The sequence below is a fragment of the Procambarus clarkii genome, chromosome 47 (genome assembly GCF_040958095.1).
Source record: "Procambarus clarkii isolate CNS0578487 chromosome 47, FALCON_Pclarkii_2.0, whole genome shotgun sequence".
NCBI classification, from domain to species: domain Eukaryota; kingdom Metazoa; phylum Arthropoda; class Malacostraca; order Decapoda; family Cambaridae; genus Procambarus; species Procambarus clarkii.
The window spans coordinates 3,464,757-3,484,857 of NC_091196.1; the positions used below are offsets into that span (position 1 = coordinate 3,464,757).

Consider the following 20,101-nt stretch of genomic DNA (forward strand, 5'->3'; position numbering starts at 1 on the left):
CCAGCTACCATCCACAGCACCACCACACATCCAGCTATCATCCACAGCACCACCACACATCCAGCAGTCATCCACAGCACCACCACACATCCAGCAGTCATCCACAGCACCACCACACATCCAGCAGTCATCCACAGCACCACCACACATCCAGCAATCATCCACAGCACCACCACACATCCAGCAGTCATCTACAGCACCACCACACATCCAGCAGTCATCCACAGCACCACCACACATCCAGCAATCATCCACAGCACCACCACACATCCAGCAGTCATCTACAGCACCACCACACATCCAGCAGTCATCCACAGCACCACCACACATCCAGCAGTCATCCACAGCACCACCACACATCCAGCAGTCATCCACAGCTCCACCACACATCCAGCTGTCACCCACAGCACCACAACACATCCAGCAGTCATCCACAGCACCACCAAACATCCAGCAATCATCCACAGCACCACCACACATCCAGCAGTCATCCACAGCACCACCACACATCCAGCAATCATCCACAGCACCACCACACATCCAGCAGTCATCCACAGCACCGCCACACATCCAGCAATCATCCACAGCACCACCACGCATCCAGCAGTCATCCACAGCACCACTACACATCCAGCAGTCATCCACAGCACCACCACACATCCAGCTATCATCCACAGCACCACCACACATCCAGCTATCATCCACAGCACCACCACACATCCAGCAGTCATCCACAGCACCACCACACATCCAGCAGTCATCCACAGCACCACCACACATTCAGCTATCATCCACAGCACCACCACACATCCAGCAGTCATCCACAGCACCACCACACATCCAGCAGTCATCCACAGCACCACCATGTTACCTATCGTTCGTTACGGCTCGTGACCCTACAGCAGCCAAACTTTAATTACGTCTAGGGATACCACTGCTGCTCTCTAAAGCGTGTCACCAGTATAACCCCTTGATAAGTAATGAGCACATAAATAAAACTCTTCCTTTAGGACTGAAGAATAGATACAAAATATTATATAGATATATATTCAAGACAGTATAATATAAAAACACAGATGGTTAAGTTAACTTATACAATAAATGAAAGTATTGTCATATCACTAAATATAACAAATAAAATATGGCACACAATGAATGTAAAGACTTATCTCCCACATGTTACTCTCCTGGTCCCGTATCAGCTACTGAACTCACGCTCTGTCGCTACCCACATTCTCACCTCCTGTCTGCCTCATCCCAGGATGAGGGATGGAAACAAAGGACTTTTTAATATTTTAAACTAATTGAACAACCACTTGTTCTCAAAACACACAAGAATGCAAATTACAGATAATAGTTACTTACAAAATATATAAGTACAATGCCACCTGTTTAATTACAGAATATAAACAATTATATATACTAAATAAAAGTGACATCTGGAACTTCCAAACTGAACAGGTCCAGCTTTCCCGAATCAAACAGGTACTAGACGTGTGCAACGCAACCCCGCTCCTGTCTCCACTAACACTGCCACACCATACGACAATTTACAAAACACAATGTGTGTACATATACAGGCAATGATATAATAAAATAAAACTAGTTATTTTAAATTTATATACGTATTCTGCTAGGAGTACGTAACACTTCCACCTCCAAGAAAAAAAATGCAATAGATTGAAGATCAATGGCATTTTTTCAAAGTAAAATGTATGACACTTGAGATTTATGGTATTAATTACACCAAACATGTATAAGTAAGAAGAACACATTTCTGGACAAATATGAAAACACTCCAAATATAGTCTTACAGGAAACTCAGAAATTTCAGTCATATGACTATGTTCTACATATGTGTCACTGGAGTATGCAAATTTATCTCTCCAGGGTACTATCTCATTTATTTCACTTTGTTTCAGATCATATTTCACACTCCTATCTACAACATTATCATCATTAGCATGAATAGAATTGTCAATAAAGGTAGCTGCTTTCACACAGTTATCACGGCAATTTAGCTTTTCATTTGTTTCTACTCTTTCTCGAAGATCAGTTTCATATTTCCATGTGATTCCTTTTCCACATGGTGAATTTTTCCAAGACAGACTCCATTTTCCATTACTCCCTTTTTCTGGAGCTGAACTGCTTAATTGAAGCTGACTGGATATTGAGTAGATTTGGGACTTCTCCTGGGTATGCTCTGACACAGACATCTGCTCTTCATCACTCTTGATCCTCTGTGGAACACATACTCTCGCCCAATGGATACTAAAATTAGAGAAATTAGCATTAAACCTCACAATTATGCGTAAGACTTTCCCATTCATAGAACCTTCCGAAACACAAGACACCGACTTATCAAACCTTTGACCTTCAAACCAAGAAATACAACCCAAGATAAGTGCACAGACTACCTGATCGAACTGACTCAGATGATCCATAAGGAACACAGAAATCAATTTCCTCATAACTCTGTCATAACGATCAGTGAAAGAAAACAGGCATATGCCTAGGCACCATATCTCAATCATAACTCTCAAGACAAGTTCACACCCCCTGATGGTGAACTTGAACACAACACACACTTTCATCAACCGTCTAGTCTTCCAAAAGACTAAATAAAACATGCCGAAAACTTTACAACCCTCACCATCACTTCCCAAGTGATTTACGTCTGATGACAACCAATCAACCAAGAGGTTTAAGGGTCTTAACATCTTGAAGATGAATAGCAGATTACCTGGGAAACACCCAAGGATAATCTGTAACCCTTCACAATGATTAACTCTAGGTAGGATAACCTTATCCCCCAACTTGAATTGCACACCTGGAGCCTCAAACATCTGCTCCCCAGTATGATTTAATCCTTCACCCACAATATGACTCTGAAAGTCAACACCACACTTGAGTGGAACATACACTTTTATCACTCGTGCATCAAAATTAACTGGATCTGAAGATAGAGACACTGCTCTAGCATAACTCACCACCTCCTCAGAACTGGATGCACAACCTACTTGAGTAAACTCTCTCTGCTCACCCACAAGGCTTGACAAAGATGTCCCACAGTCCATTACGTCACAAGAAAATGGCTCCTGCAGAATAAAAGTAGATTTCAACATCCTACACACACTCTGACTCAATGTACACAATGAGAAATACTTACTCCACATAGAATAAGAATCACAACTCCGCAACTTAGATCCAAATGCTACTTTACCACTCTTAATGATTTTACCAAAATTTCCTCCCATGACTTCTGGAGCTGCTTGGAGTACTGTCTGCTCACAATCAATAATATCACTACCAAGCTGGGTCACATCCTCACAGACAACTGAAGAGGGAGGCTCAATGGGTCTCCATCTACTCAACAGAAGCTGATCCTCTGGCTGCTTTCCCACACTCTCCAAAACTGGATCTACAGTACAGACTGTCTCCTTGCTTCTCTCTGAAATCTTAGGGTCAGTTCTACTCAATGCACATAAATGAAGGGAATCTGAAGCGAGCGGGCAAGTAACAGGTAGTTTGACCTCCTCCCCTATTATATCACCTTGACTAGGGTGAGGCGGGGCCTCTACAACGGACTTACTCTCGACAACTGATTCGAAACTTGGAGTGAGCGGGCATACTTCTGCCAACCCGACATTTTGTCCTAAACCATTCACTTGGCTGGAATACAGAGTCGTGGCTTTTAAGTTTCTCTCAACTCCTGGCACAACGTTCGTAGTGAGCGGGCAAGACAATGGTACATGGACATCCTTTCCCAATTTATTGGAATAAAGCAGAGTCATAGTATCAGGCTTACTCTCAACAACTAAATCGGCCACACAGGAATCTGGAACAACCACATCCCACTTCTCCACTGAAGGGGTACTGGTTACTGGAACAAATGCTTGAGTAACAATATCAGAACTGACAACTGGATTTATAATAGTACTGACATCAGCACAGGTAGAAGGGACAAAACCATCTTCTACAACAGGTTCATTCAAAGAACTAACTTCAGCACAGGCAGAATAAACATGGTCTGCAACTGGCTGCTTACACAAACGGGGATCAATCTCACCCACAACATGATTTATGGCCACATCATTACCCAATATAACATCCACACCTGTGATGGGCAACTGTGTACTAACACCCACAGTGCATAAACGTGGTGTAATGGTGGATCTGAAATTAATGTCTATTAGAGGTACAGTTTTACATCCTGCAACACTCTGAAGAACAACAAACTTTCCTGTCTCTTTCTTTTCAACATCAGAAAGAATACTGGATGAAATTATGGTTTGGGAAGCACCTGTATCACGAAGAATAACCACTGGCTTCCACTTCCCATTAATACACAAAACTTCACCTGAAGACATATATGGTGAATACTGTTTCACCCAATTGGGGTTTACAGTTACATGTTTATTAGTAAGTTTATTTTGCACACCTCTGCAATAAATGAGACCAGTTGGTCGTAACTCAGGGTGCAATATAAAACATGAATGAATTCCATGGCCTTTTCTCTTACAATGGGAACAGGACCTTACAGTGGACACACTGGTAGAACCAACTGTAGGTTTAGAAATAACCTTATTATTATTTGACATTCCTGACAAGGAAGTAGCAGGGTTAGGTTTTGTAAGAGAAGAGCTCATGGGAATAACTGGAGTACTAGGACTGGATGGATTCTGATAAGGAGTTCGGTGAGCATTATAATTTACTCTACGACTAGACTTAGGTGAAGTGGCCGTAAACTGGGCCTTAGTCAACAACTCATGCTCATCCGCGAGCTTTGACAGCTCATAAATATCTGTTACATTCTTTTGTTCTGCCATAAAAGTAGACAACTGGTCTGGGAGACATGACAATACTTCTTCCATTATAAGAAGATTCTTTAGAGCATCAAAATCAGTGACTGAAAGTGACTTTAACCATCTGTTGCAAAATTTCGTCTTCTGACGAGTAAAATCTGCTATTGTCTGATCGCTTATCCTTCTTAGGTTTCTAAACTTTTGCCTGTGTGCCTCTGGATTTAACTGGTAGGCATTTAAGATGCTTTTCTTTACAAATTCGTAATCAAAGCTATGAGCGTCAGGTAGGGATGTGAAAACCTCCTGACTACGCCCCTTAAATTGAGACTGCATAATGGCTACCCACTGATCCCTTGGCCAGTTCATACTGATGGCAATTTTATAAAAATGTGCAAAGAAAACCTCAGGATCCTCCTCATTGAACTTTGGTAACTCTATATACTTATGCATCCTGATGGGATTATTATCACTATTTATTGAAACATTACTAGTATTTCCATGCCCAGCTGCCATACGCTGTGTTTCAAGCCTGAAGTTAGTGTCAGCCATTTGTTGTTGAATCTCTAATTGTTGCCTTTTTGTGGCTTCTATTTGCAACTGTGCCTCAATTTCTAAACGTCTAGTCTCAAGCTCCCTCTGCTGAGCTTCAGCCTCTAATATTTGCTGTTGCTGTTGAGCTTCAATCTCTCTTTGACGAGCTTCAGCCTCTAATATTCTCTGTTCTTTTTGAGCTTCAAGCTTAGCATTGGCTATTTGCGCTTCTAACTCAAGACGCTTTAACGTCATCTGATCACTCGACTCCTCTTTTAACTCTTCTAGAATTTCTTCATCTAACTCTCCATTCTCAACAAAATGTGTCACAATGACTTTCAATATTTGAGCTTTAACCATTCTATTGTTGGCGGTCAAATCCAACTGATTTGCCATTTGTATTAACTCAGTCTTTTTAAGGCTCTGAATCCTTTCAAAGTCTGGGTGAGCCACCAACGCGGCAACTTTCTCCTCCATCGTTACTAACACTTGGCACTTGATTCATAACAATAATTAAAAACAATGGCACTGCACTACACTTCACTGTAAAATTGTCACCACACTGAAAATTCGCTTGGCCTCACTGCACAAACAAAATATATAGGATGACTTACCTCAAAATCGTGAAACGTTGTTACTTGACACACAGGAAAGCTTGCTTGGCACATGGAATAGTTCTTAAGAAACACACAGACACTTGACACAATGGTACCTAGGAAGGCAAGGTTAGATTAGCATAATTAAGGTTAAGTGGGAACAATATTTCCCGGCACAGGCCCCCATAACTCTTTGTTACCTATCGTTCGTTACGGCTCGTGACCCTACAGCAGCCAAACTTTAATTACGTCTAGGATACCACTGCTGCTCTCTAAAGCGCGTCACCAGTATAACCCCTTGATAAGTAATGAGCACATAAATAAAACTCTTCCTTTAGGACTGAAGAATAGATACAAAATATTATATAGATATATATTCAAGACAGTATAATATAAAAACACAGATGGTTAAGTTAACTTATACAATAAATGAAAGTATTGTCATATCACTAAATATAACAAATAAAATATGGCACACAATGAATGTAAAGACTTATCTCCCACATGTTACTCTCCTGGTCCCGTATCAGCTACTGAACTCACGCTCTGTCGCTACCCACATTCTCACCTCCCGTCTGCCTCATCCCAGGATGAGGGATGGAAACTAAGGACTTTTTAATATTTTAAACTAATTGAACAACCACTTGTTCTCAAAACACACAAGAATGCAAATTACAGATAATAGTTACTTACAAAATATATAAGTACAATGCCACCTGTTTAATTACAGAATATAAACAATTATATATACTAAATAAAAGTGACATCTGGAACTTCCAAACTGAACAGGTCCAGCTTTCCCGAATCAAACAGGTACTAGACGTGTGCATCGCAACCCCACTCCTGTCTCCACTAACACTGCCACACCATACGACAATTTACAAAACACAATGTGTGTACATATACAGGCAATGATATAATAAAATAAAACTAGTTATTTTAAATTTATATACGTATTCTGCTAGGAGTACGTAACACACCACACATCCAGCTATCATCCACAGCACCACCACACATCCAGCTATCATCCACAGCACCACCACACATCCAGCAGTCATCCACAGCACCACCACACATCCAGCAATCATCCACAGCACCACCACACATCCAGCAGTCATCCACAGCACCACCACACATCCAGCAGTCATCCACAGCACCACCACACATCCAGCAATCATCCACAGCACCACCACACATCCAGCAGTCATCCACAGCACCACCACACATCCAGCAGTCATCCACAGCTCCACCACACATCCAGCAGTCATCCACAGCACCACCACACATCCAGCTGTCATCCACAGCGCCACCACACATCCAGCAGTCATCTACAGCACCACCACACATCCAGCAGTCATCCACAGCACCACCACACATCCAGCAGTCATCCACAGCACCACCACACATCCAGCAGTCATCCACAGCACCACCACACATCCAGCAGTCATCCACAGCACCACCACACATCCAGCAGTCATCCACAGCTCCACCACACATCCAGCAGTCATCCACAGCACCCCCACACATCCAGCAGTCATCCACAGCACCACCACACATCCAGCTATCATCCACAGCACCACCACACATCCAGCTATCATCCACAGCACCACAACACATCCAGCAGTCATCCACAGCACCACAACACATCCAGCAGTCATCCACAGCACCACCACACATCCAGCTATCATCCACAGCACCACAACACATCCAGCTATCATCCACAGCACCACAACACATCCAGCAGTCATCCACAGCACCACCACACATCCAGCTATCATCCACAGCACCACCACACATCCAGCTATCATCCACAGCACCACAACACATCCAGCAGTCATCCACAGCACCACCACACATCCAGCAGTCATCCACAGCACCGCCACACTTCACAACACCAAGTGCACAGTCCAGCAAGCTTTGGTCATCAATGGTGGCCAAATATTACCATTTGTGTTGATTCGTCAAGTGCTAAGCATATTGCCTGGGTAGAAAACTATTTGGGGAAAGCGCCAAGTCATTACCACTATATACCACTGGGAAAGGGTCAGATAAACTCTTCCACTCTGGCTCAACATTTCCGTTTTCTTCTTCATATTTTCCTTTCTTACAATTTGTTGAAACTTCACAAAGGTTTCCCAGACTCTATAAATAAGCTTTACATATGACGTGGAGGAGCAGCATGTGTACTGGTCCACGTCTAAACTTATACTGACTGTAGCAGGTGGTGGGACTCTCTATATACCCGCTTCTTTCTTCCTCTCGATTCGGGTCGAAATTTCTAGAATATTCGAATTTTCTAGAATTGTTGTTGATGTGACGACTTATATTGAATTTTGTAACTAGCTCATCAAGATTGTAACTTGCTTAGCTAAATGAATTGTGGGATTCAGTCCCTGAGCCCATTATGTGCCTCTGTAACCCTTTCCACTACCGCCCACAAGATGGGTATAGGGTGCATAATAAATGAACTAAACTAAACTCTAGAATTGTTCTCTAGCCGCGTGTTAAAGGTCTAAGAGGTTAAAGGTTAAAGGTGTTTGGCCAGCATAACTGTTGTCTGCGGTCCTCACACACTCACCACTTCCTCACACTCTCACTACTTCCTCACACACTCACGTGTTCACATAAGTTTGATGTTGAGTGTAAGCGTGCAAGGTGAGGTAAGGTAATTATGAGGAGGACACAGTAAGCCATTACAAGCCATCTTTCAGGGGTACAAGATCTTCCTCTGCCATACATCACACACATGAGGCGTTCTTGAGCGCTGAGGCGGTGATCCGGCTTCGCGAACGGCAACATGAACGCTGAAGTATTGAGCGGAGTAATGTACCGGAATCATGGGTGTAATATTATCATTCTTCCTATAACTATTATTATTATATGAATGATTTAATATTAATAATAATTTTTTTACACAGTAATTACATTAACATGATATATATCAATGATAAGCTTCGGGGGTCCGGTGGTAGAGTATGCGACTTGGCAATGCCAAGGTCGCAGGTTCGCGCTTCGTGGATCTTCACGTTATTACCTGTGATAATATTGATATATATAATAATGTTATGGTTGTGTGGCAGGTGCTGCACCCGGGGAACACGGACGAGTGGACGCTACACATCAAGTACGCCCAGCCAGGGGACGGTGGCTGGTACGAGTGTCAGGTCAACTCTGACCCCAAGATCACCAGGCCTGTCCTCCTCATTGTCAAGGGTCAGTATCTCACTCTGGTTGGTGGCCTCACTCATTGTGAGGATAACACGTGGCTTGTCAAGTTAAGACTGTGGCATATGTTTGTGAGTTATGAGACACACATATACGCACGCACACACACGAACCTGTACACCTGTTGATTGACGGTTGAGAGGTGGGACCAAAGAGCCAGAGCTCAACCCCCGCAAGCACAATTAGGTGAGTACTCTGGGGGGGGGGGGGTGTATGAATGACTGGGGGGGCTTGCCAGCTTTTTTTTATTATTATTATTATTATTTTCTACCACAGACGTGGCCACACATTTATAATGCTAACTAGCATATATACATTTTCTTCTGTCCTCCATGGACAGGGTGAAAGATTTGTCAAACATACAGTTCAGAGATTTATTGAACAACCACAGAAGGTGATCGTAGTGCTTTTAAAATGTTAGGCTAAGCTACATACGTAAATACATAGATTTATGAATGCATTAATGTGAATTTATAATGGTGAAATGCAATTCTGATCAGCTTCATACTTTATACACATACATACACACACACACATACATACACACACATACATACATACACACACATACATACATACACACACACATACATATACACACACACACACACATACATACATAAATATATACACTTACATACACATATATTTGTCTCTTTTACTCTGACAGGGTGAGATAGCTGACAAGAGAAACTAGTGTGCAATTAAGAAATTAACCACTGAAGGTGATTAAGATGCTTTTACAAGCTCAGGTTATATAGTTACATTATATGGTTAATCTTGGGTACAAGTCCAATATATCATCTAGTGTTCCAGTACTCATATAGTAACTACAGAGTTCAGCATACCTTAGCCCAGGAGGGCGAAAGTCAGACAATATGGGACATTCTACAATATAATGTTCAAGAGAGTGCATGTTTTCTCTTTCACAAAGATGACACATTGTGTACTCGACATTTGGGTTTTGAGAAAGCTGCCAGATACGTCTATATCCCAGGCGTATTCTGGCCACTATAACATCACATTGCCGGGTTCTATTGTTCTATTAGTCCCATATGTGAATGTCTCCTCACGATATCTATCATAATATTTAATACTGCAACTTTCAGGTCTGTGTGAATTTGTTAGGTCGGTGAGATTTTCATTAGATATTTGTTTAAGTATTCTCTTTGTCACTGCTAATGAAACACCCATATCAATTTCTACTACTGGTTTCCTACAAGCTGTCTTTGCAAGCATATCAACAGTGTCATGCCTTGAGATGCCAACATGTGATGGTATCCATAGGAATTTAATTTCAAATCTGTTTTCTTTAGCAGCTAAAACATTCATTCGAATATCAATGACTATTTTCTGGGTGTGACTATGTGCATTCAGTGCCAGGAGTGCACTCTGCGAGTTACAGTATATAAGTCCTGACAGCTGAGTGGGCAGCACTTCGGATTTGATGTCCTGAGCTTCCGGGTTCGATCCCCGGTGGAGGTGGAAAAACAAATGGGTAGAGTTTCTTTCACCCTGATGCCCCTGTTATCAAATAGGTACCTGGGAGTTAGACAGCTGCTACGGGCTGCTTCCAGGGTGTGTGTGTGTTTGTGTGTGTGGAAAAAAGTATATATATATATATATATATATATATATATATATATATATATATATATATATTGTGACGGTAACGCGTTGGTGTTCGGCTGTTCAAAGCTAGGGGTATGGCCTCGTCACATAGAATAAAAAAAAATAGAAAATCTGGAACTTCGTCTGTGGTAAGGTAAGGAGAAGACACACAAAACACAAGTAAATTTTAACAATGCAATTTTAATTACGTTAGAAAAACAAAACATGAATAAAATGGACATACAAATTCGTATAATAAAATCAATCAATCAAAATAATAAGAATAATTAAATGACAAAATGAAAAGTTACGTTAAGACAAGTGAGCAATAACAAGCTGTGCAATATACAATAAAATGAGAGGTGCAGGAATATTGGCTTAAGCTATCACCTCTCTTAGTACACGTAAGCCACAGCTCAGTCTACCAAGAAGACGTGTTAACCGTATGAAAGCACTGAATATTCTGAAGACTGAGGTCGAGGCGGCCCCAGACATCAAGTAGTATGGTGGGTGGAGTGCAGTTGCAGCTAGACCGGCGGCCAATGAGCGAGGAGCCGGCAACAAGACAGGTAGTTTGGCGGTTTGAGGTGGAGCAGGTGTTCCTGGCTGCATACGTTTTGCTCTCTGGCAAACCTTGGAGATGTTGTTGTCGTTGTTGGACATTTCTTCCATAGTAGTTTTATATATTTGTAGCGACGTATTTTTGGAGGGAAGAGCAGGCTTAATCTCTTGAAGGAGATTATCGTCACAACTCTCCCCCGAAGCCTGCGGTTCTGGAAGAAGTACGTCGTTATGTGGTGGAGTATTAGATGGAGTCGCTTCTACTTCATAAACTCTAGAGAGATCATGGGCTAAGATGTTGTCGGAATCTTGGTATAGCGTGTCTCCAGGTGGATTTTCTGCAGTTAGCAAGCCCATAGTAGAAGACGTTGAGATGAGAAGTGGGCGTGCTGCAGGAGGTGTAGGATGGTGTGGTCCGTGTTGATGGTGGACCGTGCACTTTTCAGGTGTGGAGTGAAGTGCTGGAGCTTCAGGATGATGAAGAGTAGCTCCTTGCCAATTGTTCCGTAGTTCCTTGTAGCAGTAGTCGCTGACAGGTGTATTCTCCTCGCCTCGTTGCTGCATCACGACACCACCAACGTCGGTACCACTGGCGTCGACATGGAGGATGAAGGGCTTATCTGACGAGGTGAGAGTGGAATTAGAATAGGGCAAAGGAGCACGATTATTATCCTGAAAGTATTTGGGAAGATCATTAAGGATTTTAGAAAGCGCTGACTCCTTGTCAGTGCTTTCGGGAGGAGAAGTTGGGAAGGTCTCACTGTGGATGTAGGGTTCTGTGAAGGTAGAACAGTTAATCAGGACAGTGGGAGGAGTACCATTATATTGCCTCAGGAGGTTGACGTGGCATAGCTGGGTCTTCCGCCGCCTATCTGGAGTCTCTATGACGTAGGTGTTGTTGCTTCTGCACTCTTTGACTCGGTAGGGTCCTGAAAACCTGTTTTGTAAAGGTGAACCTGGGATAGGGAAGTATGCAAGCACGAAGTCTCCCGGCTTAAATTTTCGTACTTTGCTGGTCTGGTCGTAATGAGTCTTCATCCTCTCCTGGGCTTTCAATAGATTATCATGGGCAAAACGGTGGACTCTCTCTAGAATGTGTTGAAGGTTTTGAAGAAACTGGGGCACATTCTGATGCTCACTGAAGGTGGCATCTCGGAGAGAGTCTTTGAAAGCCTTAAGGGGAGTACGGCACTTACGGCTGTAGAGAATCTCATAAGGAGAGACTCCTAGGGACTCATTGGGAAGACTTCTGTAAATACACATTATAAGGTCGATTTGCTTATCCCAATCCTTAGAGGTTTCACTACAAAACTTTTTCAAAAGTGCTTTGATTGTCTGATGACTACGTTCAAGAGAACCCTGTGAAGCAGGATGATAGGGGCTGGACAATACCTGTTTGATATTGAACTCCTCCAGTGTCCTTTTGAAGAGATCACTGGTGAAGTTGGTACCACAGTCGCTCTGAATCTCCCTGGGAAATCCGTATTGAGTGAAGATCTTCAATAGATGTTTTACTACCGTAGCAGCCGTGATGTTCTTCACTGGAACTGCTATGGGAAATCTGGTGGTAGGACACAGGATGGTTAAGATATAGGCGTTACCTGAACTGGTCCGAGGTAAAGGACCAACACAGTCTATTATGAGTGTGGAAAGGTTCCGCAGGCACCTGTATGGGAATCAGTGGCGCTCTGGGAATGGAGATGTTCGGTTTGCCTGCCATCTGACATGTATGACACTGTTTTAGGTACTGTTTGACGCTATTTACCATACCTGGCCAGTAGTAGTCTTGACGAATTCCATGGTAAGTCTTGTTGAAGCCGTAGTGGGAGAGTGCTCCGTGGGCCAGATGTAGAATAGTGGGCCGCAGACTGGTAGGAATCACAAGTTGTTCGATGTTGGCCCAATCATCCTCCTCCTTCAGTTTACTGGGTCTATATCTGAGGTAGAGCAAGTCGTTCTCTAGGAAGAACCCAGGAATACTGTCGGGTTGAGTCTCAGCCTGGAAAAACAATGGTGTTAAAGTAAGATCTTCCCTCTGCAACTTACGGAACTCCAACTTGGTCAGATTCGGGGGTAGTTTCTGAGGGTCTTGAGGGACAGCGGTAGCAGTAGAGTCAGCTGGCTGTGGACGTGCGGCTTGTGCACGGGTGGTCATGAGAACCGGAGGAGAATCTTCATCACTCTCTTGAACCTCTGCTGGAACATACGCTAGAATAGGGTTACTTGGCACAGAGTTACACACCTGGGGTTTGTCCATGACGATCAGGTTGGTCAGTTGCAGGTCTTCTGCCAAGTCGTTGCCTAGGAGAAGTTGCACTCCAGGCATGGGAAAATGCTTTTCCCTGACGGCGACTTGGACTTCTCCGTTCACGTAGGGACAATCCAGGTGGACTCTGGCGAGAGGGTATGGAGTGGTAGCAGTGAGGTCAGTGATGAAGACAGTTTCTCCGGTGTAGACGATGTTGGGCACAGCCGACTTCAAGATGATCGATTGAAGAGCCGCTGTGTCCCTCAAGATCTTCAATTTGAAACGTCCCTCCGGATTTGAACCGTTGGCAGAGACAGTTCCAGTATACAGGTGGTTACTGAAAAGAGAAAGATCATTAGCATTAACACCAACATTCATCACAGGCTTACCGGACTTAGGAGGAGTTGGTTTGGGTTTCTGTGGGTCAGTGGTTCCCTTGTATTGAGACTTACCACACTTGTCTATGGTATGTCCATAGAGTCTACAGTACTTGCAGTACAATTGCGAGCCAGCTTGATCGGTGCTCACTTTCTCGTAACTGTACCACGACTTCTTACTGGAGGATGGTTCGGGTGTCAGCCGGTGGATGAGGCTGTAAGTGTCAGCCGACTTAGCACACTTCAGGTAGTCGGTTTCTTCTTTATCTGCTAAGTAGAGACGGACAGGAGGCGGCACATGCCTCAAGAATTCTTCAACTAGCATCAGGTTGACGAGTTCTGTAAAAGTAGAGACATGTGCTGCTTCCAGCCATTTCATGAAATATCTCCGTTTTGTGTTAGCAAACTCGAGGAAGGTAGTGGTACTTGCCTTCAGGTGGTCACGGAATTTCCTTCTATAACTTTCAGTAGAGAGGAGGTAGGCGTCCAACACTGCTTGTTTCAGAGTCTGGTAGTCATTCTCAGACGCCAAAGTACTGAGTGTGACTGCAGCTCTACCTGTAAGATGGACTCTGAGAAGTGTGGCCCATTGGTCGACAGGCCAACTGAGTTGATTAGCAAGGGTTTCAAAGGTGGTGAAAAACACATCAACTTCTGCTTCTACAAAGGATGGCATTAACTTACTTGCATGTGATATATTAAAACTGACGGGAAGATTGGCAGTAGCTTGCTGGCGTTGAGTGAAGTGTGAAGTTTCCAAGGCGATTTCGCGTTGACGACACTCTAGAGCCAGAGTCGCTTGTTGCTTGTCATGTTCGCGTTGCATCTTCAACTCGCGTTGTTTGGTTTCAAGCAGTACTCGTTCACGTTCACGGAGTAATGCGACCTCACGTTCGTGTTCTTCTCTCCTCAAGGCAGCTTCGCGTTCTTGTTCTTCTCTCCTCAAAGCAGCTTCGCGTTCTCTGAGGGTGATTTCTCGTTCTTGTTCTTCCCTCCGTATGGCAGCTGTTCGTTCTTGTTGTTCGAGGGCTTCCCTTTGCTGTTCACGGGCTTCCCTTTGCTGCTCACGTTCAATCTTGGCCAGCTCTAGTTTGAGTTTCATCGTCGCCAAATCAGTTTTATCTGCAATATAGTAAGTTTCATGAGTTTCAAAAGTCTATCTTACCTTGCTCTAAGAAATGATCCAGCAACAGATTGTATATTTCACTCTTGTTGGCTTGGTAGGGAACTGTTAGCTGATACTCATGTGCAAGAGTTTGTAATTCAGTCTTCTTGGCATGACTTAAAGTCCCTATTGCACCTGCTGGATCTGCACGGAAAACTTGGAGACGAAACATGGTGAAATTAGCAAATAAAGGTACAACGAATATTCAGTTATAGTGAATGTCAGAAACAGGACAACGTGGCAACTGGTACCTATCCTGTGGGATCTTTAACAATTAAAGTTAAGTACAAGATGTTAAATGATTAATTTAAATCAAAGGCGCAGGAAATCTTGTACCCGGTACTCATGTAAGAGGATAAGGGCAAGAAAATCCTACTAACAAATGAAACAGAGTTTCGAAAACAAATGAAACAGTTAATTGCCTCAAAAGTAAAATTGGTAGTCCAAGGATGTAGGCATACCTTGCCAAGTCTCTATAGGACATAAAGCAAGTTTTTCCTACTGAAATTAGTATGATACTTACAGAATTAGCGAACTTTTGTGCTCTGAAAAAGTAAGCTAATTCCCTACCGTTGTATGTATCATCATCTCTGACTGACGTGTAGGGGTGCGAGGTGTCAACTGGTGACGAGAACTGCTGCTGAGGTCCCAATTCAGCAACTAAAGTTCGAGCTAGAGGAACTAAGGCCCTCTTTGTCCTCCTACAGTCAGATTGGGTGCACTTGACCCTGGGCAGACCACAGTACCAGGGTACCAATATGATGATCTGTCAAAAATGAGAAATATCCAAGGGACAAAGATGGTAAACACGTGTAATAACACGGAGGGAGAGATGACCAATTAAGAGTATGACTGCGGCCTACAGTCACCACGTAATCCAAAGATGTCTCACCTTCACCATATGTTACTCTCGTAATGCACAATACACCGCACCATATAAAAAATGAAATTGAATATGAAAAATAGTAAAAGCTACGTTAACAAAGTTAAATACGCTTACCATTAATTACCACTTGGCACCAGTACCTGAGTGAAGCTCCTAGGACAGGCCCCCATATAATATGTGACGGTAACGCGTTGGTGTTTGGCTGTTCAAAGCTAGGGGTATGGCCTCGTCACATAGAATAAAAAAAAATAGAAAATCTGGAACTTCGTCTGTGGTAAGGTAAGGAGAAGACACACAAAACACAAGTAAATTTTAACAATGCAATTTTAATTACGTTAGAAAAACAAAACATGAATAAAATGGACATACAAATTCGTATAATAATATCAATCAATCAAAATAATAAGAATAATTAAATGACAAAATGAAAAGTTACGTTAAGACAAGTGAGCAATAACAAGCTGTGCAATATACAATAAAATGAGAGGTGCAGGAATATTGGCTTAAGCTATCACCTCTCTTAGTACACGTAAGCCACAGCTCAGTCTACCAAGAAGACGTGTTAACCGTATGAAAGCACTGAATATTCTGAAGACTGAGGTCGAGGCGGCCCCAGACATCAAGTAGTATGGTGGGTGGAGTGCAGTTGCAGCTAGACCGGCGGCCAATCAGCGAGGAGCCGGCAACAAGACAGGTAGTTTGGCGGTTTGAGGTGGAGCAGGTGTTCCTGGCTGCATACGTTTTGCTCTCTGGCAAAACTTGGAGATGTAGTTGTCGTTGTTGGACATTTCTTCCATAGTAGTTTTATATATTTGTAGCGACGTATTTTTGGAGGGAAGAGCAGGCTCAATCACTTGAAGGAGATTATCGTCACAATATATATATATATATATATATATATATATATATATATATATATATATATATATATATATATATATAATATATATATATATATATATATATATATATATATATAATATATATATATATATATATATATATATATATATATATATATATATATATATATATATATATATATATAATATATATATATATATATATATATATATATATATATATATATATATATATATATATATATATATATATATATATATATATATATATATATACGGACTGCATGGGTTTCATTGCGGAAGCACAAAGGGCTGGCATGCAAGACTCAACGAGGTCAATGACATCATCAAGAGAAGCCTCGTCTCAGCTAGGTGCCCAGCGGAGAGAGAACCTCGCATCCTAGGGGTCCAAAACCCGGATTTCCCCGCACTTCGCCCTGATGGCATCACCATATACTCATGGAAGGAGGGTAGACAGTTGGTGTGGGACTACACATGTGTATCCACCCTGGCTGACACCTATGTACACTTCGGAGCTGATCAAGCAGGTGGGGCGGCCAACCACAGGGAAATAGCTAAATCACTCAAGTACAGGCGACTGGAAGGTCAATATCTCTTTGTTCCCATAGCATCTGAGACGCATGGCCCCTGGGGCAAAAGTGCCTTGGGATTTCTCAAGGAATTGGGTTCCAAGCTCATTGACGTCACCAGAGACCCAAGGGCTTTCAGTTTTTTGTTTCAGCGTCTCAGTGTGGCAAGAGGGGAAATGCTTGCTGCGCCCTCGGTTCCTGTCCAGAAGCGGAGGAGCTTCAAGAGATCCATAACCTTTAGGCATTTGTCTTGTATGTTTTGTAACCTTTAAATACACAATAAAGGAAAAAAAAAAAAAAAAAAAAAGGGAAGGGAGTGGTAGGAGAAAAGCACACAGAAACTGTATTGGAGGGGACCTACATTCCCTCCAATGCGTTATGTGTGGTTTCCTCCGAGGCTATGGGTCCCCCTTCTTCCAGCCAGAGGTGGTACTCCCTTCCCTATTTTATTTATATTAAATATATATATATATATATATATATATATATATATATATATATATATATATATATATATATATATATATATATATATATATATATATTTGCTGTAGTTGCTGTATATATTTGTATTATTTATATATATTTGCCAAGTTGCTGCAGAGTGCCTGGGTGCTGCAACAACACAACACGACATTGCTCGCCTCACAGCAGTAGCAGCCCCACATGCAGGGGATTTCCTGTTAGCAACCCCAATGTCGGCAACTGGCATGCGTCTCACACCATACACCCTCCGAATTGCTGTGGCCCTTCGCCTTGCTGCCCCAATCCACACCAGGTATAGGTGTATTTGCGGTGAGGTGGTGGCTGACAGGTACAGCCACCATGGCCTACTCTGCTAAAGCACAGGGGGATGGCACTCGAGGCACAGTGAAGTTAACGACATCATCAAGAGGAGCCTCACCACAGCTGGATGCCCAGCTGAAAGAGAGCCCCGTTACCTAACGCCCCGTAACTCTGATGTTCTTATTGGTCGCCCGGATGGTATCACAGTGAACCCCTGGAAGAATGGCAAACAGTTGGTATGGGACTACACGTGCATATCAACCCTGGCTAACACCTACATTAATCTCAGTGTTGCACAACCAGGTGGCGCTGCCACCCACAGGGAAGCAGCCAAATCCCGTAAGTATAGAGAACTGGATCACCACTACAATTTTGTCCCCATTGCTTCTGAGACACTCGGCGCCTGGGGTAAAAGTGCTACCAGTTTTTTGAAGGAACTGGGTTCTAGGCTCATTGAAACAACAAGGGACCCTAGAGCTGCCAGCTTTCTTTTCCAGCGCCTTAGCCTGGCGATACAGAGGGGAAATGCGCACTGCATCCAGGGTTCCTGCCCGCCATCTGAGGAGCTGGAGGAACTCGACAACCTATGATAACCATCTTTGTAACCTATATGTAACTCCTTTTTTGTAACAAGGTTCAAATAAAACAAATATATATGTGTACATACAAAAGAATGGGGGTGGTAGGAGAAGATAATATTAGTGTTCAGTGAGAGACCACAAGGTCTCCTCTGAATACTTTTTATTTTCTTCTCCGAGGCTATGGGTCCCCACATTGGCACCAGAGGTGGTACCCTCAAAAATTAAAAAAAAAAAAAAAATATATACATATATATATATATATATATATATATATATATATATATATATATATATATATATATATATATATATATATATATATATATGTATATATATATATATATATATATATATATATATATATATATATATATATATATATATATATATAATGTGTCATGAGAAGAGGACAATGTAAGGAACAACAATGAAATGGAAATTACACAGTATACATGTGAGCAATACATCCGAGACCTAAATGTATACATTCTCCATCATGGTCCACATAATACTTCCTATACAACATTTATGAAGCATTTCATACAGTAAACATACAAGGAGATTTTCAAGCGACGTGACATTAGGCTACTGCTATACACTAGACATCTACTATATTAATCCACAATTACATGCCATACAACTTTGATACAGAAATATAATATAGTAGGTTATGTATGACATACATTGTCAATACACAAAATATAATCATTTACGGTCAAAAGAAGATCAGCTAGTAATTACAATATTCGTGATACTAAGCTAATCAGCCAAGATATCACTATATAATTTGAGCACATCATACACCAGCCTCAGTATGATTATTATACATTTTAATATTTATTACCTTTTATAAATATTTTTTCAAAGAATAATCACTCAATTATCACCATGAACAGGTTCATCCAAATTCTTGAACACGAAAAGTTACACCAATTGTATTTTGGAATCCAATATTTACAGAAAAACTTCCCTTCTACCTAAAATGTAAAAAGGTACGTAGCACTAAGAGAAGGGTGATGTAAACCCGAGTACCGTGACCGGTCGCCGTAGACCCCAAAAATACGTCAGAGGTAAAGTTTACAGTTTTCCTCACACCTTCCGGCAAGATATTTTTATTTTCAAAGTTCACATCAGAGTTTTACCCTCTCTGCTCTGTTTAACTCTTCCCTGTGAGGCTGTTGGTTATTGTGGGAGAGTGTGAGGAACTGTGGGAGGGTGGAAGGTACTGTGGGAGGGTGAGAGGTACTGTGGGAGAGGGTGAGGAACTGTGGGAGTG

The 20,101-nt window shown here is 42.2% G+C and overlaps 1 protein-coding gene across 1 annotated transcript in view; it reads left to right on the plus strand.

The window, feature by feature from the left end:
- Window positions 1-20,101, plus strand: part of LOC123763068 (zwei Ig domain protein zig-8-like) — a 644,479-nt gene that overhangs the window by 516,198 nt on the left and 108,180 nt on the right. Inside the window, exon 4 of the mRNA XM_069301922.1 lies at window positions 9,013-9,145. Coding sequence (XP_069158023.1) covers window positions 9,013-9,145 — 133 coding nt within the window. The remainder of the gene's footprint in view (window positions 1-9,012; window positions 9,146-20,101) is intronic.